Consider the following 27072-nt stretch of genomic DNA (forward strand, 5'->3'; position numbering starts at 1 on the left):
TGTTGCTAACCCTAACAGTACAGCATGTCCCTGAGCAGGAGGGCCTAGCATGTCCCTGCGCAGGAGGTCCTAGAGGGATACAGGGAAGTGTTGCTAACCCTGAGGCGTACATGGTCAGGGAAGGGTTGGAGTTTTTACAGCGTTGCTCACCTTTTTGCAGTAGACCATCTGGTGGTCGAAGAGGAAGAACATGCGCTGCTGGCTCCTAGCCTGAGGCTGGGAGATCTTGGTCAGCTCTCCAGAGAAGATCAGATCTGAACTTTTACTGAGGATATCTTCTCCCTGACCATGTTCAAACCCACACAATAAATATATGTCAGAGCCTGCAGAGATACATACGGGGGGGGCATGAGATACAGAGATTGTTCATCCAAACAGATGTGTATTGTATAGCGAGGGCCCGGAGTTGGTCCTGACTTCAGGCCTGCTTTCCAGAGCAAGTCACCTGGTCAGAAAAAAACCTGACCCCTCGTCATGGATTCTGCTCCATGACCCATGATGCACGTTTCCTCACCTCCCAGTCCTCTATGGAGCACTGCCATTGGGCGATCTTGTCGATGTTCTCCAGGCGTCGCTTCCTCTCGTTGATCAGCCTGGCCACGTTCTTCATGGCGTTCAAGGCAGCCTCCACGTCCCTATAGTCCCTGATCCCAGAACAGATGACCATGTTAGACTCTATGCCTCTATCTCTACTTCCTTTCTCTCTCACATCACACTGTATCTTATAAAAGCTTTGTTTTATATAAAAGTCACTAATATGGCTGCCAATTTACAATCTGAGAATAACTAAATATACTATCAGTGTCAATACCACTGCTGTACATGAATTAGGTGTAGGTTAGACTGTGCAGTAGAATGTGTGTGCTGGTTTACAGTACCTGTGCTGGGGGTTGGTGTATTTCAGTAGCTCGGCCAGCTGCAGAGGGTACTTGCCTGTGCTGGGGGTTGGTGTATTTCAGTAGCTCGGCCAGCTGCAGAGGGTACTTGCAGATCTTCTGGACGGGCGTGAGCAGGAACCCATCCAACGAGATGTCAATCATCTTCTGCAGCAGACGACAAGCCTCGAAGAAGAACACGTACTTGTTGGTCTTCATCCGCCTGGACAACTGCACACAGGCGTTGGGGTGGTTGTTACAGTACTCCGAGTAGATCTGGAAGTCTGTTTGCTGAGGAGGGAGAGGAAGAGACAGGACGCGTTAACATGGCGGTTTGAAACGATGAAAATTAGGCTCTAGAGAGGTTTCTTGACTTGGATCCCTAACGTAAACTGCTGGTGATACTTCTACATTTTGGAAAACGGTAATCGTACAAATTCCTCCTCTTCTTCCATGACTAAGCAAGTTCTGTCTGACTCTGGCCTCCTAACTGAGAAGAATGGAATAAGTCAGGCCGCAGGAGACACATAGGTCCTGTTGTATATTAGCATGTTTCCAATTCACCATGCAGTTCTGTCGTGTGGGTGTTTGCCATTAATCCCCTGTCAAGTGTGTGTTCCCCCTCTACAGGCCGATGGAGAATACAGTTAAAAGGCAGACAAGCTCAGAGGCCAACTGGGAGGGACTGGAACGGCAGCACACAGTATTTAGACTTGTGTTTACCATGCTGTTTGTTTCTTTAGTTTGAATGATCAGAATTCATTTTGGTAGAAAATGTTCTGTACATTTTTTGTATCCAGAAGAATGACAAATTCATGGATTATGATTTTTCAAATCAAAGTTTATTTGTCACGTGCGCCGAATACAAGACCTTACAGTGAAATGCTTACTTACAGGCTCTGACCAATAGTGCAAAAAAAGGTATTAGGTGAACAATAGGTAAGTAAAGAAATAAAACAACAGTAAAAAGACTGGCTATATACAGTAGAGAGGCTATAAAAGTAGAGAGGTTATAAAAGTAGACAGGCTATATACAGTAGTGAGGCTATAACAGTAGACAGGCTATATACAGTAGTGAGGCTATAAAAGTAGAGAGGTTATAAAAGTAGACAGGCTATATACAGTAGAGAGGCTATATACAGTAGAGAGGCTATATACAGTAGCGAGGCTATATACAGTAGAGAGGCTATATACAGTAGCGAGGCTATATACAGTAGAGAGGCTATATACAGTAGCGAGGCTATATACAGTAGAGAGGCTATATACAGTAGCGAGGCTATATACAGTAGTGAGGCTATATACAGTAGCGAGGCTATATACAGTAGTGAGGCTATATACAGTAGCGAGGCTATATAAAGTAGCGAGGCTATATACAGTAGAGAGGCTATATACAGTAGAGAGGCTATATACAGTAGCGAGGCTATATACAGTAGTGAGGCTATATACAGTAGCGAGGCTATATACAGTAGAGAGGCTATATACAGTAGCGAGGCTATATACAGTAGAGAGGCTATATACAGTAGCGAGGCTATATACAGTAGAGAGGCTATATACAGTAGCGAGGCTATATACAGTAGAGAGGCTATATACAGTAGAGAGGCTATATACAGTAGAGAGGCTATATACAGTAGCGAGGCTATATACAGTAGCGAGGCTATATACAGTAGAGAGGCTATATAAAGTAGCGAGGCTATATACAGTAGAGAGGTTATATACAGTAGAGAGGCTATATACAGTAGAGAGGCTATATACAGTAGAGAGGCTATATACAGTAGAGAGGCTATATACAGTAGAGAGGCTATATACAGTAGCGAGGCTATATACAGTAGAGAGGCTATATACAGTATAGAGGCTATATACAGTAGAGAGGCTATATACAGTAGCGAGGCTACATACAGACAATGGTTAGTCAGGCTGATTGAGGTAGTATGTACATGTATATATGGTTAAAGTGACTATGCATATATGATGAACAGAGAGCAGCAGTAGTGTAAAAGAGGGGTTGGTGGGTGGCGGGACACAATGCAGATAGCCCGGTTAGTCAATTAGCCAACTTGAATCAAACTCTGGACATTCGATTTGTCTGCGTCAAGACTAACATTTCACCAATCTCCATTGTGGCTAAAGGATTAGAATGGAATTTGGGACAATTCTATTGGACAATTTAGCCACTACAGATGCTTTAAGTCTGCATTTTCTCTCGGCAGGATTTTTATTTGAAAGAAACGGTGGTTTAATTGACACCGGTCAGTCAATCGGATACTCTTCCCTCTGCCTGCCTCACCAGTCAGTCAATCAGATACTCTTCCCTCTGCCTGCCTCAAGCTGACTCAACGGTTAACCCATCAATTTTTTTATTTAATTTCAACAATTTACGATCTTTGTTGTGCTTGATGCCTTGCTTAAGATTGATGTAAAAGAAAATCCCCTTGGGCAGATATGCTTGATCCATTTTTTTGCTCCAGCTCTCTGCCCCGCTGATTGCTGAATCATTGAGCCATATTTTATTACCTGATGATTATATCTGTTACTATCCCCAAGGTTTGGATGACGACCCATGTACTCCCCCTAACCTGACCGTTATATCTGGTACTATCCCCAAGGTTTGGAAGACGACCCATGTACTCCCCTTAACCTGACCGTTATATCTGGTACTATCCCCAAGGTTTGGAAGACGACCCATGTACTCCCCTTAACCTGACCATTATATCTGGTACTATTTGATACTATCCCCAAGGTTTGGATGACGACTCATGTACTCCCCCCAACCTGACCATTATATCTGATACTATCCCAAAGGTTTGGATGACGACCCAAGTACTCCCCCCAACCTGACCATTATATCTGGTACTATCCCAAAGGTTTGGATGACGACCCAAGTACTCCCCCCAACCTGACCATTATATCTGGTACTATCCCAAAGGTTTGGATGACGACCCATGTACTCCCCCCAACCTGACCATTATATCTGGTACTATCCCAAAGGTTTGGATGACGACCCATGTACTCCCCCCAACCTGACCATTATATCTGGTACTATCCCAAAGGTTTGGATGACGACCCAAGTACTCCCCCCAACCTGACCATTATATCTGATACTATCCCCAAGGTTTTAATGACGACCCATGTACTCCCCCTAACCTGACCCTTATATCTGGTACTATCCCCAAGGTTTGGAAGACGACCCATGTACTCCGCTTAACCTGACCATTATATCTGGTACTATCCCCAAGGTTTGGAAGACGACCCAAGTACTCCCCCCAACCTGACCATTATATCTGATACTATCCCCAAGGTTTTAATGACGACCCATGTGCTCCCCCTAACCTGACCCTTATATCTGGTACTATCCCCAAGGTTTGGAAGACGACCCAAGTACTCCCCCAACCTGACCATTATATCTGATACTATCCCAAAGGTTTGGATGACGACCCAAGTACTCCCCCAACCTGACCATTATATCTGGTACTATCCCAAAGGTTTGGATGACGACCCAAGTACTCCCCCCAACCTGACCATTATATCTGGTACTATCCCAAAGGTTTGGATGACGACCCATGTACTCCCCCCAACCTGACCATTATATCTGGTACTATCCCAAAGGTTTGGATGACGACCCATGTACTCCCCCCAACCTGACCATTATATCTGGTACTATCCCAAAGGTTTGGATGACGACCCAAGTACTCCCCCCAACCTGACCATTATATCTGATACTATCCCCAAGGTTTTAATGACGACCCATGTACTCCCCCTAACCTGACCCTTATATCTGGTACTATCCCCAAGGTTTGGAAGACGACCCATGTACTCCGCTTAACCTGACCATTATATCTGGTACTATCCCCAAGGTTTGGAAGACGACCCAAGTACTCCCCCCAACCTGACCATTATATCTGATACTATCCCCAAGGTTTTAATGACGACCCATGTGCTCCCCCTAACCTGACCCTTATATCTGGTACTATCCCCAAGGTTTGGAAGACGACCCAAGTACTCCCCCCAACCTGACCATTATATCTGATATAATCCCCAAGGTTTTAATGACAACCCATGTGCTCCCCCTAACCTGACCCTTATATCTGGTACTATCCCCAAGGTTTGGAAGACGACCCAAGTACTCCCCCCAACCTGACCATTATATCTGATATAATCCCCAAGGTTTTAATGACAACCCATGTGCTCCCCCTAACCTGACCCTTATATCTGGTACTATCCCCAAGGTTTGGAAGACGACCCATGTGCTCCGCTTAACCTGACCATTATATCTGGTACTATCTGTTACTATCCCCAAGGGTCACCACCTTCATAAAGGTGGTGACCCTTGTGATAATTATCCCTCAATTTCTAAACTTTCTTGCCTAGCTAAAATATTAGAATCCTTGATTCATTCTCAGCTAAGATCTTTCTTATCTTTGAAATGTATTCTAAACGTACATCAGTCGGGTTTTAGACCAGGTCATCTCTGCTGCATCCCTAGTTATAAATGATGTGGTTAATGGATAAAAGGCAACATTGTGCTGCCCTCTTCATAGACCTGTCAAAGGCTTTCGATACTGTTGACCACTCATTGCTAATTCAGAGGCTTTCCTCAATTGGCCTTGACCAGGCTGCATGTAACTGCTTTAAAAATTACTTGACCGATAGAACACAATGTGTATCTACTGACAGTGTTAAATCAGGTCTTCTGGATATTACGAAAGGTGTCCCGCAGGGGTCGATTCTGGGTCCTGTACTTCTTACTGTTTATATGAACAAAATCGACTTGTCTGTAAACAATTGTAAAGAAGCACTTGTATGCTGATGATACTGATGTGTATGCTATTGCCCCCACGGTTGACCAGGCTCTATCTGATCTACAGTTTGCCTTCATTGTACTTTGGATGGTGTCCATATTGACTGTGTCCCTGCTTAAAAATATCTGGACATCTAGATAGATGAAACGCTGTCTTTAAAAAGCATATTGATGAGTTAGTAAAATAAATTGAAAGTTAAAACGGGCTTCTTCTGTAGAAATAGGTCCTGCCTCTCGCTAAATAGTAGAAAGCAGATCATTCAGTCGCTGTTCCTATCGGTCCTAGACTATGGTGACATCGTCTATATGAACACAGCTGCTACTTCATTAAAGCCATAGGATGCAGTTTATCATAGAGCACTGTGCTTTATTATGGGTAAACAATTTTATTACTCATCACTGCATTCCTCTGTGATGTCATCACTGCATTCTCTACCAGAAACTTGGTTGGCCCTCTGTGATGTCACACTGCATTCTCTACCAGGAAGTTAGTTGGCCCTCTTTGATGTCACGTAGGTTGATACATTGCTATGTTATCATTTATAAAGCCCTTTCATAAAAAGTTCCACTGTCCCTAATATCTTTAGCAAACTTTAGACATACAACTTACCACACCCAGTCTCAGGGATGGTTAACTCAAACAATTCCTTTGATTGAGGATCTTATAACTGATGAATGAGATGTTCTGGTGCCTCTAGGTCAATTCAGAAAGATAATTCAGGACCTTTTAACTGATGAATGTGTTTGTTCTGGTGCCTCTAGGTCAATTCAGAAAGATAATTGAGGGCCTTTTAACTGATGAATGTGTTTGTTCTGGTGCCTCTGGGTCAATTCAGAAAGATAATTGAGGACCTTTTAACTGATGAATGAGATGTTCTGGTGCCTCTGGGTCAATTCAGAAAGATAATTGAGGGCCTTTTAACTGATGAATGTGTTTGTTCTGGTGCCTCTAGGTCAATTCAGAAAGATAATTGAGGATCTTTTATGAATGTGTTTGTTCTGGTGTCTCTAGGTCAATTCAGAAAGATAATTGAGGGCCTTTTAACTGATGAATGTGTTTGTTCTGGTGCCTCTGGGTCAATTCAGAAAGATAATTGAGGACCTTTTAACTGATGAATGAGATGTTCTGGTGCCTCTAGGTCAATTCAGAAAGATAATCGAGGACCTTGTAACTGATGAATGTGTTTGTTCTTTACAACCTTGTCTTTCTTTCTGCTTGCATGTTGTATTTACATTGACAGGTGTAATTGATGTAAATCAGGGCTCATCTGTAAAAGAGACCTTGGTCTCAGTCTGACTCCCTGATAAAATAAAGGCTCACTAAATAAATAAAATAAATAGATACTAAAGTGTATATAATAATACAGTAACGAGGGGCATCATAGGTCACAATCAAAGCACACATTCATTTCAGATGTTACGTCATGTTTAAGATGCTATGTACTCACCATATTGCTTTTTATTTTGTTTATTTATCTTGCTCCTTTGCACCCCAGTACCGCTACTTGCACACTCATCTCCTGCACATCTCTCACCCCAGTGTTTAATTTGCCACACTGTAATCATTTCTCCACTGTGGCCTATTTATAACCCTCTCATTTGCACACACTGTATATAGACTTTCTCTACTGTATTATTGACTGTACGCTTGTTTATTCCATGTGTAACTCTGTGTTGTTGTTTGTGTTGCACTGCTATGCTTTATCTTGGCCAAGTCGCAGTTGTAAAGGAGAACTTGTCTTCAACTTGCCTACCTGATTAAATAAAGGAGAAATAAAATAAAATAAATAAAATGTCATGTTTCCGACAACGTTACTCAGGCCATATGACACAGGTCAGGTGAAGTCAGCGTCACAGTGTGTTTGTCACGATCGTCATCAGGAGCGGACCAAAATGCAGCGTGGTATGTGTTCATGATGATTTTTTAATTAAAGAAAGCACTGAACACTGAATACAAACTATACAAAACAATAAACGAATAACGACCGTGAAGCTATAATGAGAACTGCGCTGACACAAGCAACTAACATAGACAATCACCCACACCCACAATGACAAAACAGGCTACCTAAATATGGCTCCCAATCAGAGACAATGACTAACACCTGCCTCTGATTGAGAACCATATCAGGCCCAAACACAGAAACAGACAAACAAGACATCCAACATAGAATGCCCACTCAGATCCCACCCTGACCAAACAAAACATAGAAACATACAAAGCAAACTATGATCAGGGTGTGACAGTGTTGAACACTACTCACATGTTCCAGGAAGCAGGATCCGATCTCGCTGAGGTGCGGCTGCTCCTTGTTGAACCTCTTCTCCAGACCTTTCAGGAACTTTTTCTGGAAGCGGTAGATGTCCTCGATGTTCCCGAAGATACACAGCAGCTGTTCCTCGGTGAACATGTCTATCCTCTTACGACACTGCTTGACGTAACCCTGAGAGGAACAGTAGACCCATGTAGTAAATTATACAGATTTTATACCCGATCTTACTCGGTCAAATATGTTAAGAATTCCTAGAAATAATCAGGTTGAAAGTTGAGATGCTGTAGTCTGAACTGAGAGGCTGTAGTCTGAACTGAGAGGCTGTAGTCTGAACTGAGAGGCTGTAGTCTGAACTGAGAGGCTGTAGTCTGAACTGTCGTCTGAACTGAGACGTTGTAGTCTTAACTGAGACGTTGTAGTCTGAACTGAGACGTTGTAGTCTGAACTGAGAGGCTGTAGTCTGAACTGAGAGGCTGTAGTCTGAGAGGCTGTAGTCTGAACTGAGAGGCTGTAGTCTGAACTGAGACGTTGTAGTCTGAACTGAGACGCTGTATTCTGAACTGAGACTCTGTAGTCTGAACTGAGAGTCTGTAGTCTGAACTGAGACGCTGTAGTCTGAACTGAGAGGCTGTATTCTGAACTGAGACACTGAGGTCTGAACTGAGAGTCTGTAGTCTGAACTGAGAGTCTGTAGTCTGAACTGAGAGGCTGTAGTCTGAACTGAGAGGCTGTAGTCTGAACTGAGAGGCTGTAGTCTGAACTGAGAGGCTGTAGTCTGAACTGAGAGGCTGTAGTCTGAACTGAGAGGCTGTAGTCAGAATTGAGAGGCTGTAGTCAGAATTGAGAGGCTGTAGTCAGAATTGAGAGGCTGTAGTCTGAACTGAGAGGCTGTAGTCTGAACTGAGAGGCTGTAGTCTGAACTGAGAGGCTGTAGTCTGAACTGAGAGGCTGTAGTCTGAACTGAGAGGCTGTAGTCTGAACTGAGACGCTGTAGTCTGAACTGAGACGCTGTAGTCTGAACTGAGACGCTGTAGTCTGAACTGAGAGGCTGTAGTCTGAACTGAGAGGCTGTAGTCTGAACTGAGAGGCTGTAGTCTGAACTGAGAGGCTGTAGTCTGAACTGAGAGGCTGTAGTCTGAACTGAGAGGTTGTAGTCTGAACTGAGAGGCTGTAGTCTGAACTGAGAGGCTGTAGTCTGAACTGAGACGCTGTAGTCTGAACTGAGCTGTACTTACCTCACAGATGTCTTTGAGGTGTTTGATGTAGTCTCTCTCTGTGATCATGATCTCATTGATGACATTAGTCCTCATCTGTTCCTTACAAGGCAGGCCTGGTCCCAGAAACAGGCCCACGCCTGGCTGGTCATTCTCCCCAGCCCCAGGCTTCTCCAGCTGGGCTAGGTACTCCTCCATAGGCTCATCCTGGTTCACACGCAACTACAGGGACCAGGGAGAAAGGTACCGTTGTTATAGAATATCCTCACTAACAAATCACTAAAGTTAAGATGCAGAATGTTTTGGGGGGGACAACTGCAGCACTTACAACCCTAGCAATAATAATATATAACAAAGATAAATAAGAGAGAGTAGTTCATTTCTGTTGTCCTCAGTTCCAGAGAGAGAGAGAGCGAGCGAGAGAGACAGATGTAGAGTTAGTTTCTTACCCGGACGAAGCTGGCTGGGAACCAGCCCTCACTGTCCAGAATGCGTCCCCACCACCACTCTTTGTTGGTGGCATCCACTACCTCAATGACATCCCCCGCCTTGAAGCCCAGCTCCTGGTCGTCCATAGTGACATGGTCCCACAGCGCCTCGGCGTACACACAGCTGCCATCGCTAATCAGCTGGGGAGGGACAGACAGACAGGGACAAACAGACAGACGGGACAGAGACAGACAGACAGGGACAGACAGACAGACAGGGACAAACAGACAGACAGGGACAGACAGACAGACAGGGACAAACAGACAGACGGGACAGGGACAGACAGGGACAGACAGACAGACAGGGACAGACAGACAGACAGGGACAAACAGACAGACAGGGACAAACAGACAGACAGGGACAGACAGACAGACAGGGACAAACAGACAGACGGGACAGGGACAGACAGACAGGGACAGACAGACAGACAGACAGACAGACAGACAGACAGACAGACAGACAGACAGACACAGACGGGACAGACAGACAGACAGACAGACAGACAGACAGACAGACAGACAGACAGACAGACAGACAGACAGACAGACAGACAGACAGACAGACAGACAGACAGGGACAAACAGACAGACAGGGACAAACAGACAGACGGGACAGGGACAGACAGACAGGGACAGACAGACAGACAGGGACAGACAGACAGACAGACAGGGACAAACAGACAGACAGGGACAAACAGACAGACAGGGACAGACAGACAGACAGGGACAAACAGACAGACAGGACAGGGACAGACAGACAGGGACAGACAGACGGGACAGACAGACAGACGGGACAGACAGACAGACGGGACAGACAGACAGACGGGACAGACAGACAGACGGGACAGACAGACAGACGGGACAGCACAGGTCAGTATTGGGAGGGTTTCATAGTGGCATAATAAAACATGGACGACATTGTAATACAAGGTAAACAAGGTTTCTAAACATTTTAAACAATTCTGATCAGGAAAAACTCTAGTTATGGGCTAACTAGGGGCCCTGAAGGTTTCCCTGGTCAGGAACTCCTCTGTACGTTATTCATCCAGCATGGATGACTTTGTAAAAACCAGCTTATAAATAACCTCACTGGAAAGCAGAGTGGCTGATAGAGACAGTAGAGATATGCATGATTTACAGTATGATGTAATAGGGCTGTACAGTATCACTAAACTACAACTCATCACTCTGAAACATTACTACTGCTCACCACAGACAAGGAATACAATGTCGTTACCAATCCAGAAATGATGACTTTGTAACAACAATGTTTCTACTCTGTAGGCTAAATTTTAGCACAGACACAACATAATCATCTTTCCACTACTGCGTTAGCTAAGCTAACTGGGTCAGGTCCTGAGTGGAAAGCATTGATTCTGTTGAGCCAAGCCACTGAGACTGAGAGGGGCTTGACAGAGATCAATGTGGAGAGAATGAGACAGAGAGAGAGAGAGAGAGAGAGAGAGCAAAAGAGCCTGATAAATGTACAACAGTCATCATATTTCACATTGCCACATACACACACGTACAGTTGATGTCAGAAGTTTACATACACCTTAGCCAAATACATTTAAACTCAGTTTTTCACAATTCCTGACATTTAATCCTAGTAAGAATTACCCATCTTAGGTCAGTTAGGATCACCTCTTTATTTTAAGAATGTGAAATGTCAGAATAATATTAGAGAGAATTATTTCAGCTTTTATTTCTTTCATCACATTCCCAGTGGGTCAGAAGTTTACATACACTCAATTAGTATTTGGTAGCATTGCCTTTAAATTGTTTAACTCGGGGCAAAGTTTCGGGTAGCCTTCCACAAGCTTCCCACAATAAGTTGTGAGCTGGTGGAACTGAGTAGAACCAGTAGAGCTGATGTAACTGAGTCAGGTTTGTAGGCCTCCTTGCTCACACACACGCTTCTTCAGTTCTGCCTACAAATTTTCCACAGGATTGAGGTCAGGGCTTTGTGATGGCCACTCCAATACCTTGACTTTGTTGTCCTTAAGCTATTTTCCACAACTTTGGAAGTATGCTTGTGGTCATTGTCCATTTGGAAGACCCATTTGCAACCAAGCTTTAACTTCCTGACTGGTGTCCTGAGATGTTGCTTCAATATATCCACATCATTTTTTGTCCTCATGACGCCATCTATTTTGTGAAGGGCACCAGTCCCTCCTGCAGCAAAGCACCCCGACAATATGATGTTGCCATCCCCCTGCTTCACGGTTGGGATGGGGTTCTTCGGCTTACAAGCGTCCCCCTTTTTCCTCCAAACATAACGATGTGATTATGGCCAAACAGTTCTATTTTGGTTTCATCAGACCAGAGGACATTTCTCCAAAAAGTACAATCTTTGTCCCCATGTACAGTTGCAAACTGTAGTCTGGCTTTTTTATGGTGGTTTTGGTGCAATGGGTTCTTCCTTGCTGAGCTTCCTTTTAGATTATGTCGATATAGATGCAAGTGGCTGTTCCACTGGATGTCATAAGGTGTATGCACCAATTTGTAAGTCGCTCTGGATAAGAGCGTCTGCTAAATGACTTAAATGTAAATGTAAATGTAAATGATATAGGACTCGTTTTTACTGTGGATATAGATACGTTTGGACCCGTTTCCTCCAGCATCTTCACAAGGTCCTTTGCTGTTTTTCTTGGATTGATTTGCACTTTCTGCACCAAAGTACGTTCATCTCTAGGAGACAGAACGTGTCACCTTCCTGAGCGGTATGATGGATGTGTGGTCCCATGGTGTTTATACTTGCGTACTATTGTTTGTACAGATCAACGTGGTACCTTCAGGCGTTTGGAAAAGGCTCCCAAGTATGAACCAGGCTGATTTCTTTTGATTTTCCCATGATGTCAAGCAAAGAGGCACTGAGTTTGAAGGTAGGCCTTGAAATACATCCACAGGTACACCACCAATTGACTCAAATTATGTCAACTAGTAAACGAAAAGTTGCAATTTCAAATCCCCGAGCTGACAAGGTACAAAACTGTCGTTCTGCCCCTGAACAGGGGCCTAGTTAACTAAAGGAAGTAAAAAATAATAATAATTAGCCTATCAGAAGCTTCTAAAGCCATGACATAATTTTCTGGAATTTTCCAAGCTTTTTAAAGGCACAGTCAACTTAGTGTATGTAAACTTCTGACCCACTGGAATTGTGATACAGTGAATTATAAGTGAAATAATCTGTCTGTAAACAATTGTTGGAAAAAATCACTTGTGTCATTCACAAAGTAGATGTCATAACCGACTTGCCAAAACTAGCATTATAGTAGTACGCCTTGTCCGAATGGCCCATAAAGCAGGTGTCTATTTCCTGTTTCTGCAGTGTGAGGCAGCGTGATGTACCAGTACATCCCATGGACAGGACACTAGTCTATCTCCTGTTTCTGTAGTGTGAGGCAGCGTGATGTACCAGTACACCCCCTGGACAGGACACTAGTCTATCTCCTGTTTCTGTAGTGTGAGGCAGCGTGATGTACCAGTACATCCCATGGACAGGACACTAGTCCATCTCCTGTTTCTGTAGTGTGAGGCAGCGTGATGTACCAGTACATCCCATGGGCAGGACACTAGTCTATCTCCTGTTTCTGCAGTGTGAGGCAGCGTGATGTACCAGTACATCCCATGGACAGGACACTAGTCTATATCCTGTTTCTGTAGTGTGAGGCAGCATGATGTACCAGTACATCCCATGGACAGGACACTAGTCTATATCATGTTTCTGTAGTGTGAGGCAGCATGATGTACCAGTACATCCCATGGGCAGGACACTAGTCTATCTCCTGTTTCTGCAGTGTGAGGCAGCGTGATGTACCAGTACATCCCATGGACAGGACACTAGTCTATATCCTGTTTCTGTAGTGTGAGGCAGCATGATGTACCAGTACATCCCATGGACAGGACACTAGTCTATATCCTGTTTCTGTAGTGTGAGGCAGCATGATGTACCAGTACATCCCATGGACAGGACACTAGTCTATATCATGTTTCTGTAGTGTGAGGCAGCATGATGTACCAGTACATCCCATGGACAGGACACTAGTCTATCTCCTGTTTCTGTAGTGTGAGGCAGCGTGATGTACCAGTACACCCCTGGACAGGACACTAGTCTATCTCCTGTTTCTGTAGTGTGAGGCAGCGTGATGTACCAGTACATCCCATGGACAGGACACTAGTCTATATCCTGTTTCTGTAGTGTGAGGCAGCATGATGTACCAGTACATCCCATGGACAGGACACTAGTCTATCTCCTGTTTCTGTAGTGTGAGGCAGCGTGATGTACCAGTACACCCCCTGGACAGGACACTAGTCTATCTCCTGTTTCTGTAGTGTGAGGCAGCGTGATGTACAGTACATCCCATGGACAGGACACTAGTCTATCTCCTGTTTCTGTAGTTTGAGGCAGCGTGATTGTTGAATTTATTATGGATTTATTATGGATAAATGAATAAACAATATCCCCATTTTAAATAGAATTGTGTCTAGGTAAACTTATACTCTGTATGTTTAATAGACAATATGAGTTCATAAGAAGAAATTGTGTGACAGGAGAAAGGAGTAATAAAACCATTCCAACTGGGCAGGAACAAATGGTTGTGGACTGAGTAAACACATAAGGTCGTTAGCCTATGGTTGACCCAACCTGAAACTTAGCTCTGGGGTTTTTAGATTAGGCAGTGAGTGCATTCCTAGGTTTTCTGTTAATTAAACCTGTCAGTTCAGTGGTGATCGATAATGTTGAGGGGTCAAACGTTATCTGGGAGTGTGTTAGTAAGATAGAATGAACTTTTCACCTTACTTTGTCCTGTCGAGAGGGGGGTTCGGTTAAGACAGTGAAATGACGTCATGATCTATATATAAACTGATGCATGTGTTTGAGTGGGAGCGCGCTCCGAGAATACATTCTATTACCTATTATTTAAAGACTGGTCTGCGTCTATTTTATGCAAACAAGAAATCTTACAAATTCTCATAAAATAGATGAAGGCCTTTCAATTGATGAAAGCACATTGGCATAATTAAATTATACTAACAGTGATGTACTAGGACACCCCCTGGACAGGACACTAGTCTATCTCCTGTTTCTGTAGTGTGAGGCAGCGTGATGTACCAGTACATCCTCTGGACAGGACAATAGTCTATCTCCTGTTTCTGCAGTGTGAGGCAGCGTGACGTACCAGTACACCCACTGGACAGGACAATAGTCTATATCCTGTTTCTGTAGCGTGGGGCAGCGTGACGTACCAGTACACCCACTGGACAGGACAATAGTCTATATCCTGTTTCTGTAGCGTGGGGCAGCGTGACCAGCACATCGCGTGGACAGAACAGAAGTCATTATTTTATTCTTGCTCAAAAGCCACTAACTAACTCGTACTAACGTAATTCCTCAAGCATAAGCTCCTAACCTTAATATGCTAGGCCTTTATACTGTCGAGTATAGCTGGGATGATAAACTGAAAATGATCAACACCGACCTCATCACAGGCATTTAGCTGATATCGTTAACTATGATAAGTAGCCTATAATAGAGAAATGTGAATGAAATAAGTTTGCTAATGTCGTGACTTGACTTTAACATTGTTCTGAAGACTGTTTTTTAAATTTATCTTATAAAATAATTATGTTTAAATTCTTACCCGATTAAACTAATAATGTAACGATTAACTCATTAGGATCTGGGGCACCACGAGAGAGGTTCTTTAAAGAGTTACCCTCTCCCTAATGAAACTCTAAAAGGTCTTTACCTATCACATCTATAAACAGTCAACTTATTATTCATAACCTCGTATCATATCATCATTCTGAACAGTTGTAACCTCCTTGCATCTGAAAACATCCCATCCCAAACACTAGGGAGTTTTTCCGAGCCAACGTGCTTCAACACCTGCATTGCTTGCTGTTTGGGGTTTTAGGCTGGGTTTCTGTACAGCACTTTGAGATTTCAGCTGATGTACGAAGGGCTATATAAATACATTTGATTTGATTTGACCTTATAATGCAGTACTATACAAATCGGTTCAATTATTTATTTACTAGCTAATTAAAGGGTAACACAGGATAAACATACACACTTAATACGTTAAAAACAGGTCCCTAGCAGACTAACAACAACATGGCTGCTTGTTACAAAAGACATACAGAGGGCGAGAGAGAGAGAGAGGGCAAGAGAGAGAGAGAGAGAGAGAGAGAGAGGGACAGAAACACAACGTTGGTACATTTAGAAACTACTCTCACTAATAGTATTCCTATACTTTGCACACGAACCTCCACCCTCTTGGAGTAAGAAATCATGAATGTATTTACGTGAGATGCCTTGTGAAGCCGTGTATCTCTCTCAGAAACGGGCAGCCTTGGAAAGGGGTTTGGGCCTTTTCACGGCTCGCTTGTAAGGCTCTGATTGTCCAAAAGAGTTCCAACAAGTCTTCTGTTGTTAATCTCTGTATACGGTGACTTGTCCTGTAGTCCTGACAGTTGATTTTCCTTCCATTTGCTCTGGAAGATACCTCTTTGAAAATGTGCTAGTCAGCTGTGTCGATGGTTCCCAGTGGGGTGATGAGAGTAGCGTAATATGATGGTTTGAGAATAGTAGTAGAATGGTCCCACTTAAAATCACTTTTCTAGATACTTTACTTAGGACAGCAAATCAGCCGTACCAGTGATTGTCAGAGAGGTGAGTTTATCGTCTCTACCTCGTGTTGATATTCAGAGTTCAGACCATTTTTAACATGTAGCTGCAGCTCTACGTATATCTGGTCTGGTATGTTAATTCTTAACCCATAATTTTATACAGTTTGTTCAAAAGTGGCGGTTCCGTCAGGCTGACACACTCAGGTCTCTGACCTCACTCAGGTTGTCACTGTGCAAAGTTTGTAATTTATAAAATCTCTTATGGCTCCTAAAATCATATCCCTTAACAAAAACATGTTCATCATTTTCATATCACGTGCACATGCATAGGATGGAATCTTTGTCCATGTTGTGGGTATACTTTACAAGTTACAGTATTTCCTTCATAACATTTTTAATGACATCACAAAATAACAAACAAAATGACGTTAGTGTTCTATAGATCGCATCTGACCATTCCTCATGTTCTATGTTGGAAATATTGTTCCAGTATCCACTTTAGAACATGTTGAGTTTCAGCGGGAAAAGGTCTGTTGAAACAAAAGACATTCATCTGGTGAACATTGGAGAGGGAGAGTTGAATGTTCTACCTTGATTTACAACAGGGCACCGTGAGTTGTTAAACCCCACCAGTTCCTGCGAGTGAGAGGGGGTCTGGTTAAATTGAGGGGGTCTGGTTAATTGAGGGGGTCTGGTTAATTGAGGGGTTTGGTTAAATTGAGGGGTCTGGTTAAATTGAGGGGGTCTGGTTAATTGAGGGGGTCTGGTTAAATTGAGGGGGTCTGGTTAAATTGAGGGGTCTGGTTAATTGAGGGGTCTGGTTAAATTGAGGGGTCTGGTTAATTGAGGGGGTCTGGTTAATTGAGGGGGTCTGGTTAAATTGAGGGGGTCTGGTTAAATTGAGGGGTCTGGTTAAATTGAGGGGGTCTGGTTAAATTGAGGGGGTCTGGTTAAATTGAGGGGTCTGGTTAAATTGAGGGGGTCTGGTTAAATTGAGGGGGTCTGGTTAATTGAGGGGTCTGGTTAAATTGAGGGGGTCTGGTTAATTGAGGGGTCTGGTTAATTGAGGGGGTCTGGTTAAATTGAGGGGGTCTGGTTAAATTGAGGGGGTCTGGTTAATTGAGGGGGTCTGGTTAAATTGAGGGGGTCTGGTTAAATTGAGGGGGTCTGGTTAAATTGAGGGGGTCTGGTTAATTGAGGGGGTCTGGTTAATTGAGGGGGTCTGGTTAAATTGAGGGGGTCTGGTTAATTGAGGGGGTCTGGTTAAATTGCAAACCTGATCTGACCTATTTGGATCCTCACAGGACAGTCATGACACTAATATGTGTTATTGTTAATAATGGAAAAATCGATGGCTAGCACTAGTTTAAATTGTACATTTAAAAAAAAACTGTGGTGTATATTGATGTTCTAAACTTATTGTTCAATTTATCGTTATCGCATTAATTCCGTCGATTTATCGTGAGATTTTTCTCGATAGGCCCAGTTCTACTGTCAAACATAGATCATATTATGATGTCACTTAGCCTATGTGTCTATTACTATATCTATTCTGTGGGCTACGGTGATCTATATGTCTATTTCTATGTCTATTGTGTGAGCTAAGATGATCTATGTCTCCCTGCTATAGATCCATCATCACGGTGATGGGGACTATGGCCCTGTTGCTAGGCGACATGCCCCCACAAATCTATTCTCTCCTCTACTGGTCCTGTCATCATTATACAACTAAACACCAGAATATTTCATTTCACTGACAGTAGATATTCATCACGTGAACCAGGTTAAAGACATAATATTCTAGTATTAGCTGTACTGGAATATCAATACGAGTTTGTATACAGAAGGAAAACAGAGGAAGAATCCAAACATACACACACTCATGTGAGTGCATCTCTGCCAGGTGGTGGATGTAAACAGGGCACTTCTCTCTGTGTGACTCCTTATCAGTAGCTCTGGGCCATGGTGGTACTGCCTGGGTCGTGGTACTACTGCCCTGGGCCGTGGTACTACTGCCCTGGGCCGTGGTACTACTGCCCCTCTCATCACCCCATGGGCCAGCCTCAGCTTCAAACCTGTCCCTGTCCTGAGCTGCCTCGTCACCCCTCACGGCAAAGCTCCAAGACAAGCACGGACTACAAAAGGAAAACCAGCCACGTCACGGACATCAACGTCTTAATTCCAGATAAACTAAACACCTTCTTTGGCGCTTTGAGGATAATACAGTGCCACCAACGCGACACGCTACCGAGGACTGTGGGCTCTCCTTCTCTGTGGCCGACGTGAGTAAGACATTTAAACGTGTTACCCCTAGCAAGGCTGCCAGCCCAGACCGCATTCCTAGCCGCGTCCTCAGAGCATGCGCAGACCAGCTGGCTGGTGTGTTTACGGACATATTCAATATCTCTCTATCCCTGTCTAATGTCCCCACATGCTTTAAGATGGCCACCATTGTTCCTGTACCCAAGGCAAAGGTAATAGAACAAAAATGTATTGGAAGACTCAATAACCTTGTCTTCTCAAATGACTGCCTCATCTGGTTCACCAACTACAGTGTGTCAAATCGGAGTGCCTGTTGTCCGGACCTCTGGCAGTCTCTATGGGGGTGCCACAGGGTTCAATTCTAAAGCCGACTCTTTTCTCTGTATATATCAATGATGTCACTCTTGCTGCTGGTGAGTCTCTGATCCACCTCTAAGCAGACGACACCATTCTGTGTACATCTGGCCCTTCTTTGGACACTGTGTTAACAAACTTCCAAACGAGCTTCAATGCCATACAACACTCCTTCCGTGGCCTCCAACTGCTTTTAAATGCAAGTAAAACTAAGTGCATGCTCTTCAACCGATTTCTGCCCACACCCTCCCGTCCCTACCAACATCACTACTCTGAACGGCTCTGACTTGGAATTTGTGGACAACTACAAATACCAACGTGTCTGGTGACACTGTAGAATCTCCTTCCAGACTCACATTAAGCATCTCCAATCCAAAATTACACCTAGAATCGGCTTCCTATTTCACAACAAAGCCTCCTTCACTCATGCTGCCAAACATACCCTAACATAAACATATGAAACTGACTATCCTACCGATCCTCGACTTCAGTGATGTCATTTACAAAATAGCCTCCAACACTCTACTCAGCAAACTGGACGTAGTCTATCAAAGTGCCATCCATTTTGTCACCAAAGCCCCATATACTACCCACCACTGTGACCTGTACGCTCTCGTTGGCTGGCCCTCACTACATATTCGTCGCCAAACCCACTGGCTCCAGGTCATCTATAAGTCTATGCTAGGTAAAGCCCCGCCTTATCTCAGCTCACGTGTCACAATAGCAGCACCCACCTGCAGCACGCAGTCCAGCAGGTATATTTCACTGGTCATCCCTAAAGCCAACACTTCCTTTGGCCTTTGCAGCCAATGACTGGAACGAATTGCAAAAATCACTGAAGCTGGAGTCTTAGATCTCCCTCTCTAACTTTAAGTATCACCTGTCAGAGCAACTTACCGATCACTGCACCTGTACACAGCCCATCTGTAAATAGCACACCCAACTACCATATCCCAATATTGTTATCTTTTTGCTCTGTTGCACCCCAGTATGTCTATTTGCACATCATCATCTGCACATCTATCACTCCAGTGTTAATGCTATATTGTAATTATTTCGCCTCCATGGCCTATCTATTGCCTTACCTCCCTACTCTTCTACATTTGCACACACTGTACATAGTTTTTTCTATTGTGTAATTGACTGTACGTTTGTTTATGTGTAATTCTGTTGTTGTTTTTGTCGCACTGCTTTGCTTTATCTTGGCCAGGTCGCAGTTGTAAATGAGAACTTGTTCTCAACTGACCTACCTGGTTAAATAAAGGTGAAATAAAAATTTAATTAAAACGTTCAAGCAATAACTCACCTATTCTTAACATGCTAGATCCAACCACATACAGTACACAAACAGTACACAAACAGTACACATACAGTACACATACAGTACACATACAGCACACATACAGTACACATACAGTACACATACAGTACACAAACATACACAAATAACAGAACACACCCCAGCAGTTTGCAATGTGTTCTTCTTCTCCCACACGTTCTATTCACAACATAGAAAAACATTTAACTATGTACCAGACATGTACAACACGTACAAGGCAGAGTATTTGCTACCGTTCATGATGTCAACAACCCCCGTGGTGCAAGCTAGCTAACCCGTCCCTCACACATGAGCTGTGTTGGTGCTAGCTAACCCGTCCCTCACACATGAGCTGTGTTGGTGCTAGCTAACCCGTCCCTCACACATGAGCTGTGTTGGTGCTAGCTAACCCGTCCCTCACACATGAGCTGTGTTGGTGCTAGCTAACCAGTCCCTCACACATGAGCTGTGTTGGTGCTAGCTAACCAGTCCCTCACACATGAGCTGTGTTGGTGCTAGCTAACCAGTCCCTCACACATGAGCTGTGTTGGTGCTAGCTAACCCGTCCCTCACACATGAGCTGTGTTGGTGCTAGCTAACCCGTCCCTCACACATGAGCTGTGTTGGTGCTAGCTAACCCGTCCCTCACACATGAGCTGTGTTGGTGCTAGCTAACCCGTCCCTCACACATGAGCTGTGTTGGTGCTAGCTAACCCGTCCCTCACACATGAGCTGTGTTGGTGCTAGCTAACCCCCGTCCCTCACACATGAGCTGTGTTGGTGCTAGCTAACCCGTCCACATGAGCTGTGTTGGTGCTAGCTAACCCGTCCCTCATGAGCTGTGTTGGTGCTAGCTAACCCGTCCCTCACACATGAGCTGTGTTGGTGCTAGCTAACCCGTCCCTCACACATGAGCTGTGTTGGTGCTAGCTAACCCGTCCCTCACACATGAGCTGTGTTGGTGCTAGCTAACCACACATGTCCCTCACACATGAGCTGTGTTGGTGCTAGCTAACCCCTCCCATCACTAGCTAACCCGTCCCTCACATGAGCTGTGTTGGTGCTAGCTAACCCGTCCCTCACACATGAGCTGTGTTGGTGCTAGCTAACCCGTCCCTCACACATGAGCTGTGTTGGTGCTAGCTAACCCGTCCCTCACACATGAGCTGTGTTGGTGCTAGCTAACCCGTCCCTCACACATGAGCTGTGTTGGTGCTAGCTAACCTGTGTTGGTCCCTCCCTCACACATGAGCTGTGTTGGTGCTAGCTAACCCGTCCCTCACACATGAGCTGTGTTGGTGCTAGCTAACCCGTCCCTCACACATGAGCTGTGTTGGTGCTAGCTAACCCGTCCCTCACACATGAGCTGTGTTGGTGCTAGCTAACCCGTCCCTCACACATGAGCTGTGTTGGTGCTAGCTAACCTCCCTCACACATGAGCTGTGTTGGTGCTAGCTAACCCGTCCCTCACACATGAGCTGTGTTGGTGCTAGCTAACCCGTCCCTCACACATGAGCTGTGTTGGTGCTAGCTAACCCGTCCCTCACATGAGCTGTGTTGGTGCTAGCTAACATGAGCTGTGTTGGTGCTAGCTAACCCGTCCCTCACACATGAGCTGTGTTGGTGCTAGCTAACCCGTCCCTCACACATGAGCTGTGTTGGTGCTAGCTAACCCGTCCCTCACACATGAGCTGTGTTGGTGCTAGCTAACCCGTCCCTCACACATGAGCTGTGTTGGTGCTAGCTAACCCGTCCCTCACACATGAGCTGTGTTGGTGCTAGCTAACCCGTCCCTCACACATGAGCTGTGTTGGTGCACATGAGCTGTGTTGGTGCTAGCTAACCCGTCCCTCACACATGAGCTGTGTTGGTGCTAGCTAACCCGTCCCTCACACATGAGCTGTGTTGGTGCTAGCTAACCCCCTCACACATGAGCTCCCCCGTCCCTCACACATGAGCTGTGTTGGTGCTAGCTAACCCGTCCCTCACACATGAGCTGTGTTGGTGCTAGCTAACCCGTCCCTCACACATGAGCTGTGTTGGTGCTAGCTAACCCGTCCCTCACACATGAGCTGTGTTGGTGCTAGCTAACCCGTCCCTCACACATGAGCTGTGTTGGTGCTAGCTAACCCGTCCCTCAACATGAGCTGTGTTGGTGCTAGTCCCTCACACATGAGCTGTGTTGGTGCTAGCTAACCCGTCCCTCACACATGAGCTGTGTTGGTGCTAGCTAACCCGTCCCTCACACATGAGCTGTGTTGGTGCTAGCTAACCCGTCCCTCACACATGAGCTGTGTTGGTGCTAGCTAACCCGTCCCTCACACATGAGCTGTGTTGGTGCTAGCTAACCCGTCCCTCACACATGAGCTGTGTTGGTGCTAGCTAACCCGTCCCTCACACTGTGTTGGTGCTATGAGCTGTGTTGGTGCTAGCTAACCCGTCCCTCACACATGAGCTGTGTTGGTGCTAGCTAACCCGTCCCTCACACATGAGCTGTGTTGGTGCTAGCTAACCCGTCCTCACACATGAGCTGTGTTGGTGCTAGCTAACCCCCTCACACATGAGCTGTGTTGGTGCCCCCGTCCCTCACACATGAGCTGTGTTGGTGCTAGCTAACCCGTCCCTCACACATGAGCTGTGTTGGTGCTAGCTAACCCGTCCCTCACACATGAGCTGTGTTGGTGCTAGCTAACCCGTCCCTCACACATGAGCTGTGTTGGTGCTAGCTAACCCGTCCCTCACACATGAGCTGTGTTGGTGCTAGCTAACCCGTCCCTCACACATGAGCTGTGTTGGTGCTAGCTAACCCGTCCCTCACACATGAGCTGTGTTGGTGCTAGGTGCTAACCCGTCCCTCACACATGAGCTGTGTTGGTGCTAGCTAACCCGTCCTCACACATGAGCTGTGTTGGTGCTAGCTAACCCGTCCCTCACACATGAGCTGTGTTGGTCCCTCACACATGAGCTGTGTTGGTGCTAGCTAACCCGTCCCTCACACATGAGCTGTGTTGGTGCTAGCTAACCCGTCCCTCACACATGAGCTGTGTTGGTGCTAGCTAACCCGTCCCTCACACATGAGCTGTGTTGGTGCTAGCTAACCCGTCCCTCACACATGAGCTGTGTTGGTGCTAGCTAACCCGTCCCTCACACATGAGCTGTGTTGGTGCTAGCTAACCATGAGCTGTGTTGGTCCCTCACACATGAGCTGTGTTGGTGCTAGCTAACCCGTCCCTCACACATGAGCTGTGTTGGTGCTAGCTAACCCGTCCCTCACACATGAGCTGTGTTGGTGCTAGCTAACCCGTCCTCACACATGAGCTGTGTTGGTGCTAACCCGTCACACACATGAGCTGTGTTGGTGCTAGCTAACCCGTCCCTCACACATGAGCTGTGTTGGTGCTAGCTAACCCGCTAACCCTAGTCCCGTCCCTCACACATGAGCTGTGTTGGTGCTAGCTAACCCGTCCCTCACACATGAGCTGTGTTGGTGCTAGCTAACCCGTCCCTCACACATGAGCTGTGTTGGTGCTAGCTAACCCGTCCCTCACACATGAGCTGTGTTGGTGCTAGCTAACCCGTCCCTCACACATGAGCTGTGTTGGTGCTAGCTAACCCGTCCCTCACACATGAGCTGTGTTGGTGCTAGCCCTCAACCTGTGTTGGTGCTAGCTCCCTCCCTCACACATGAGCTGTGTTGGTGCTAGCTAACCCGTCCCTCACACATGAGCTGTGTTGGTGCTAGCTAACCCGTCCCTCACACATGAGCTGTGTTGGTGCTAGCTAACCCGTCCCTCACACATGAGCTGTGTTGGTGCTAGCTAACCCGTCCCTCACACATGAGCTGTGTTGGTGCTAGCTAACCCGTCCCTCACACATGAGCTGTGTTGGTGCTAGCTAACCCGTCCCTCACACATGAGCTGTGTTGGTGCTAGCTAACCCGTCCCTCACACATGAGCTGTGTTGGTGCTAGCTAACCCGTCCCTCACACATGAGCTGTGTTGGTGCTAGCTAACCCGTCCCTCACACATGAGCTGTGTTGGTGCTAGCTAACCCGTCCCTCACACATGAGCTGTGTTGGTGCTAGCTAACCCGTCCCTCACACATGAGCTGTGTTGGTGCTAGCTAACCCGTCCCTCACACATGAGCTGTGTTGGTGCTAGCTAACCCGTCCCTCACACATGAGCTGTGTTGGTGCTAGCTGTCCCTAGAGCTGTGTTGGTGCTAACCCCGTCCCTCACACATGAGCTGTGTTGGTGCTAGCTAACCCGTCCCTCACACATGAGCTGTGTTGGTGCTAGCTAACCCGTCCCTCACACATGAGCTGTGTTGGTGCTAGCTAACCCGTCCCTCACACATGAGCTGTGTTGGTGCTAGCTAACCCGTCCCTCACACATGAGCTGTGTTGGTGCTAGCTAACCCGTCCCTCACACATGAGCTGTGTTGGTGCTAGCTAACCCGTCCCTCACACATGAGCTGTGTTGGTGCTAGCTAACCCGTCCCTCACACATGAGCTGTGTTGGTGCTAGCTAACCCGTCCCTCACACATGAGCTGTGTTGGTGCTAGCTAACCCGTCCCTCACACATGAGCTGTGTTGGTGCTAGCTAACCCGTCCCTCACACATGAGCTGTGTTGGTGCTAGCTAACCCGTCCCTCACACATGAGCTGTGTTGGTGCTAGCTAACCCGTCCCTCACACATGAGCTGTGTTGGTGCTAGCTAACCCGTCCCTCACACATGAGCTGTGTTGGTGCTAGCTAACCCGTCCCTCACACATGAGCTGTGTTGGTGCTAGCTAACCCGTCCCTCACATGAGCACAGCTGAGCTCACACATGTGTGTGGTGCTAGTCTAACCTGTGTTGGTGCTAGTCCCTCACTCACATGAGCTGTGTTGGTGCTAGCTAACCTGTGTTGGTGCGTCCCTCCCTCACATGAGCTGTGTTGGTGCTAGCTAACCCGTCCCTCACACATGAGCTGTGTTGGTGGTGCTAGCTAACCCGTCCCTCACACATGAGCTGTGTTGGTGCTAGCTAACCCGTCCCTCACACATGAGCTGTGTTGGTGCTAGCTAACCCGTCCCTCACACATGAGCTGTGTTGGTGCTAGCTAACCCGTCCCTCACACATGAGCTGTGTTGGTGCTAGCTAACCCGTCCCTCACACATGAGCTGTGTTGGTGCTAGCTAACCCGTCCCTCACACATGAGCTGTGTTGGTGCTAGCTAACCCGTCCCTCACACATGAGCTGTGTTGGTGCTAGCTAACCCGTCCCTCACACATGAGCTGTGTTGGTGCTAGCTAACCCGTCCCTCACACATGAGCTGTGTTGGTGCTAGCTAACCCGTCCCTCACACATGAGCTGTGTTGGTGCTAGCTAACCCGTCCCTCACACATGAGCTGTGTTGGTGCTAGCTAACCCGTCCCACACACCCGTCCCTCACACATGAGCTGTGTTGGTGCTAGCTAACCCGTCCCTCACACATGAGCTGTGTTGGTGCTAGCTAACCCGTCCCCGTCACACATGAGCTGTGTTGGTGCTAGCTAACCCGTCCCTCACACATGAGCTGTGTTGGTGCTAGCTAACCCGTCCCTCACACATGAGCTGTGTTGGTGCTAGCTAACCCGTCCCTCACACATGAGCTGTGTTGGTGCTAGCTAACCCGTCCCTCACACATGAGCTGTGTTGGTGCTAGCTAACCCGTCCCTCACACATGAGCTGTGTTGGTGCTAGCTAACCCCCTCACACATGAGCTCCCTCACACATGAGCTGTGTTGGTGCTAGCTAACCCGTCCCTCACACATGAGCTGTGTTGGTGCTAGCTAACCCGTCCCTCACACATGAGCTGTGTTGGTGCTAGCTAACCCGTCCCTCACACATGAGCTGTGTTGGTGCTAGCTAACCTGTGTTGGTCCCTCACACATGAGCTGTGTTGGTGCTAGCTAACCCGTCCCTCACACATGAGCTGTGTTGGTGCTAGCTAACCCGTCCCTCACACATGAGCTGTGTTGGTGCTAGCTAACCCGTCCCTCACACATGAGCTGTGTTGGTGCTAGCTAACCCGTCCCTCACACATGAGCTGTGTTGGTGCTAGCTAACCCGTCCCTCACACATGAGCTGTGTTGGTGCTAGCTAACCCGTCCCTCACACATGAGCTGTGTTGGTGCTAGCTAACCCGTCCCTCACACATGAGCTGTGTTGGTGCTAGCTAACCCGTCCCTCACACATGAGCTGTGTTGGTGCTAGCTAACCCGTCCCTCACACATGAGCTGTGTTGGTGCTAGCTAACCCGTCCCTCACACATGAGCTGTGTTGGTGCTAGCTAACCCGTCCCTCACACATGAGCTGTGTTGGTGCTAGCTAACCCGTCCCTCACACATGAGCTGTGTTGGTGCTAGCTAACCCGTCCCACACATCTGTGTTGGTGCTACACACACATGAGCTGTGTTGGTGCTAGCTAACCCGTCCCTCACACATGAGCTGTGTTGGTGCTAGCTAACCCGTCCCTCACACATGAGCTGTGTTGGTGCTAGTCCCTCACACATGAGCTGTGTTGGTGCTAGCTAACCCGTCCCTCACACATGAGCTGTGTTGGTGCTAGCTAACCCGTCCCTCACACATGAGCTGTGTTGGTGCTAGCTAACCCGTCCCTCACACATGAGCTGTGTTGGTGCTAGCTAACCCGTCCCTCACACATGAGCTGTGTTGGTGCTAGCTAACCCGTCCCTCACACATGAGCTGTGTTGGTGCTAGCTAACCCGTCCCTCACACATGAGCTGTGTTGGTGCTAGCTAACCCGTCCCTCACACATGAGCTGTGTTGGTGCTAGCTAACCCGTCCCTCACACATGAGCTGTGTTGGTG

At 46.5% G+C, this 27072-nt stretch overlaps 1 protein-coding gene across 6 annotated transcripts in view; it reads right to left on the minus strand.

Annotated features, from left to right (window-relative positions):
- LOC118378312 (rho guanine nucleotide exchange factor 4-like) overlaps positions 1 to 27072 on the minus strand; it is a 101569-nt gene that overhangs the window by 11806 nt on the left and 62691 nt on the right. For all 6 annotated transcript variants that reach the window (XM_052499809.1, XM_052499807.1, XM_052499845.1 and 3 more), the window contains 6 exons: positions 9607 to 9786; positions 9179 to 9379; positions 7935 to 8114; positions 934 to 1166; positions 515 to 644; positions 151 to 282 (listed from right to left, as the gene is read on the minus strand). In XM_052499809.1, coding sequence (XP_052355769.1) covers positions 151 to 282; positions 515 to 644; positions 934 to 1166; positions 7935 to 8114; positions 9179 to 9379; positions 9607 to 9786 — 1056 coding nt within the window. The remainder of the gene's footprint in view (positions 1 to 150; positions 283 to 514; positions 645 to 933; positions 1167 to 7934; positions 8115 to 9178; positions 9380 to 9606; positions 9787 to 27072) is intronic.

This window comes from Oncorhynchus keta, chromosome 4 (genome assembly GCF_023373465.1).
Source record: "Oncorhynchus keta strain PuntledgeMale-10-30-2019 chromosome 4, Oket_V2, whole genome shotgun sequence".
Classification (NCBI taxonomy): Eukaryota; Metazoa; Chordata; class Actinopteri; order Salmoniformes; family Salmonidae; genus Oncorhynchus; species Oncorhynchus keta.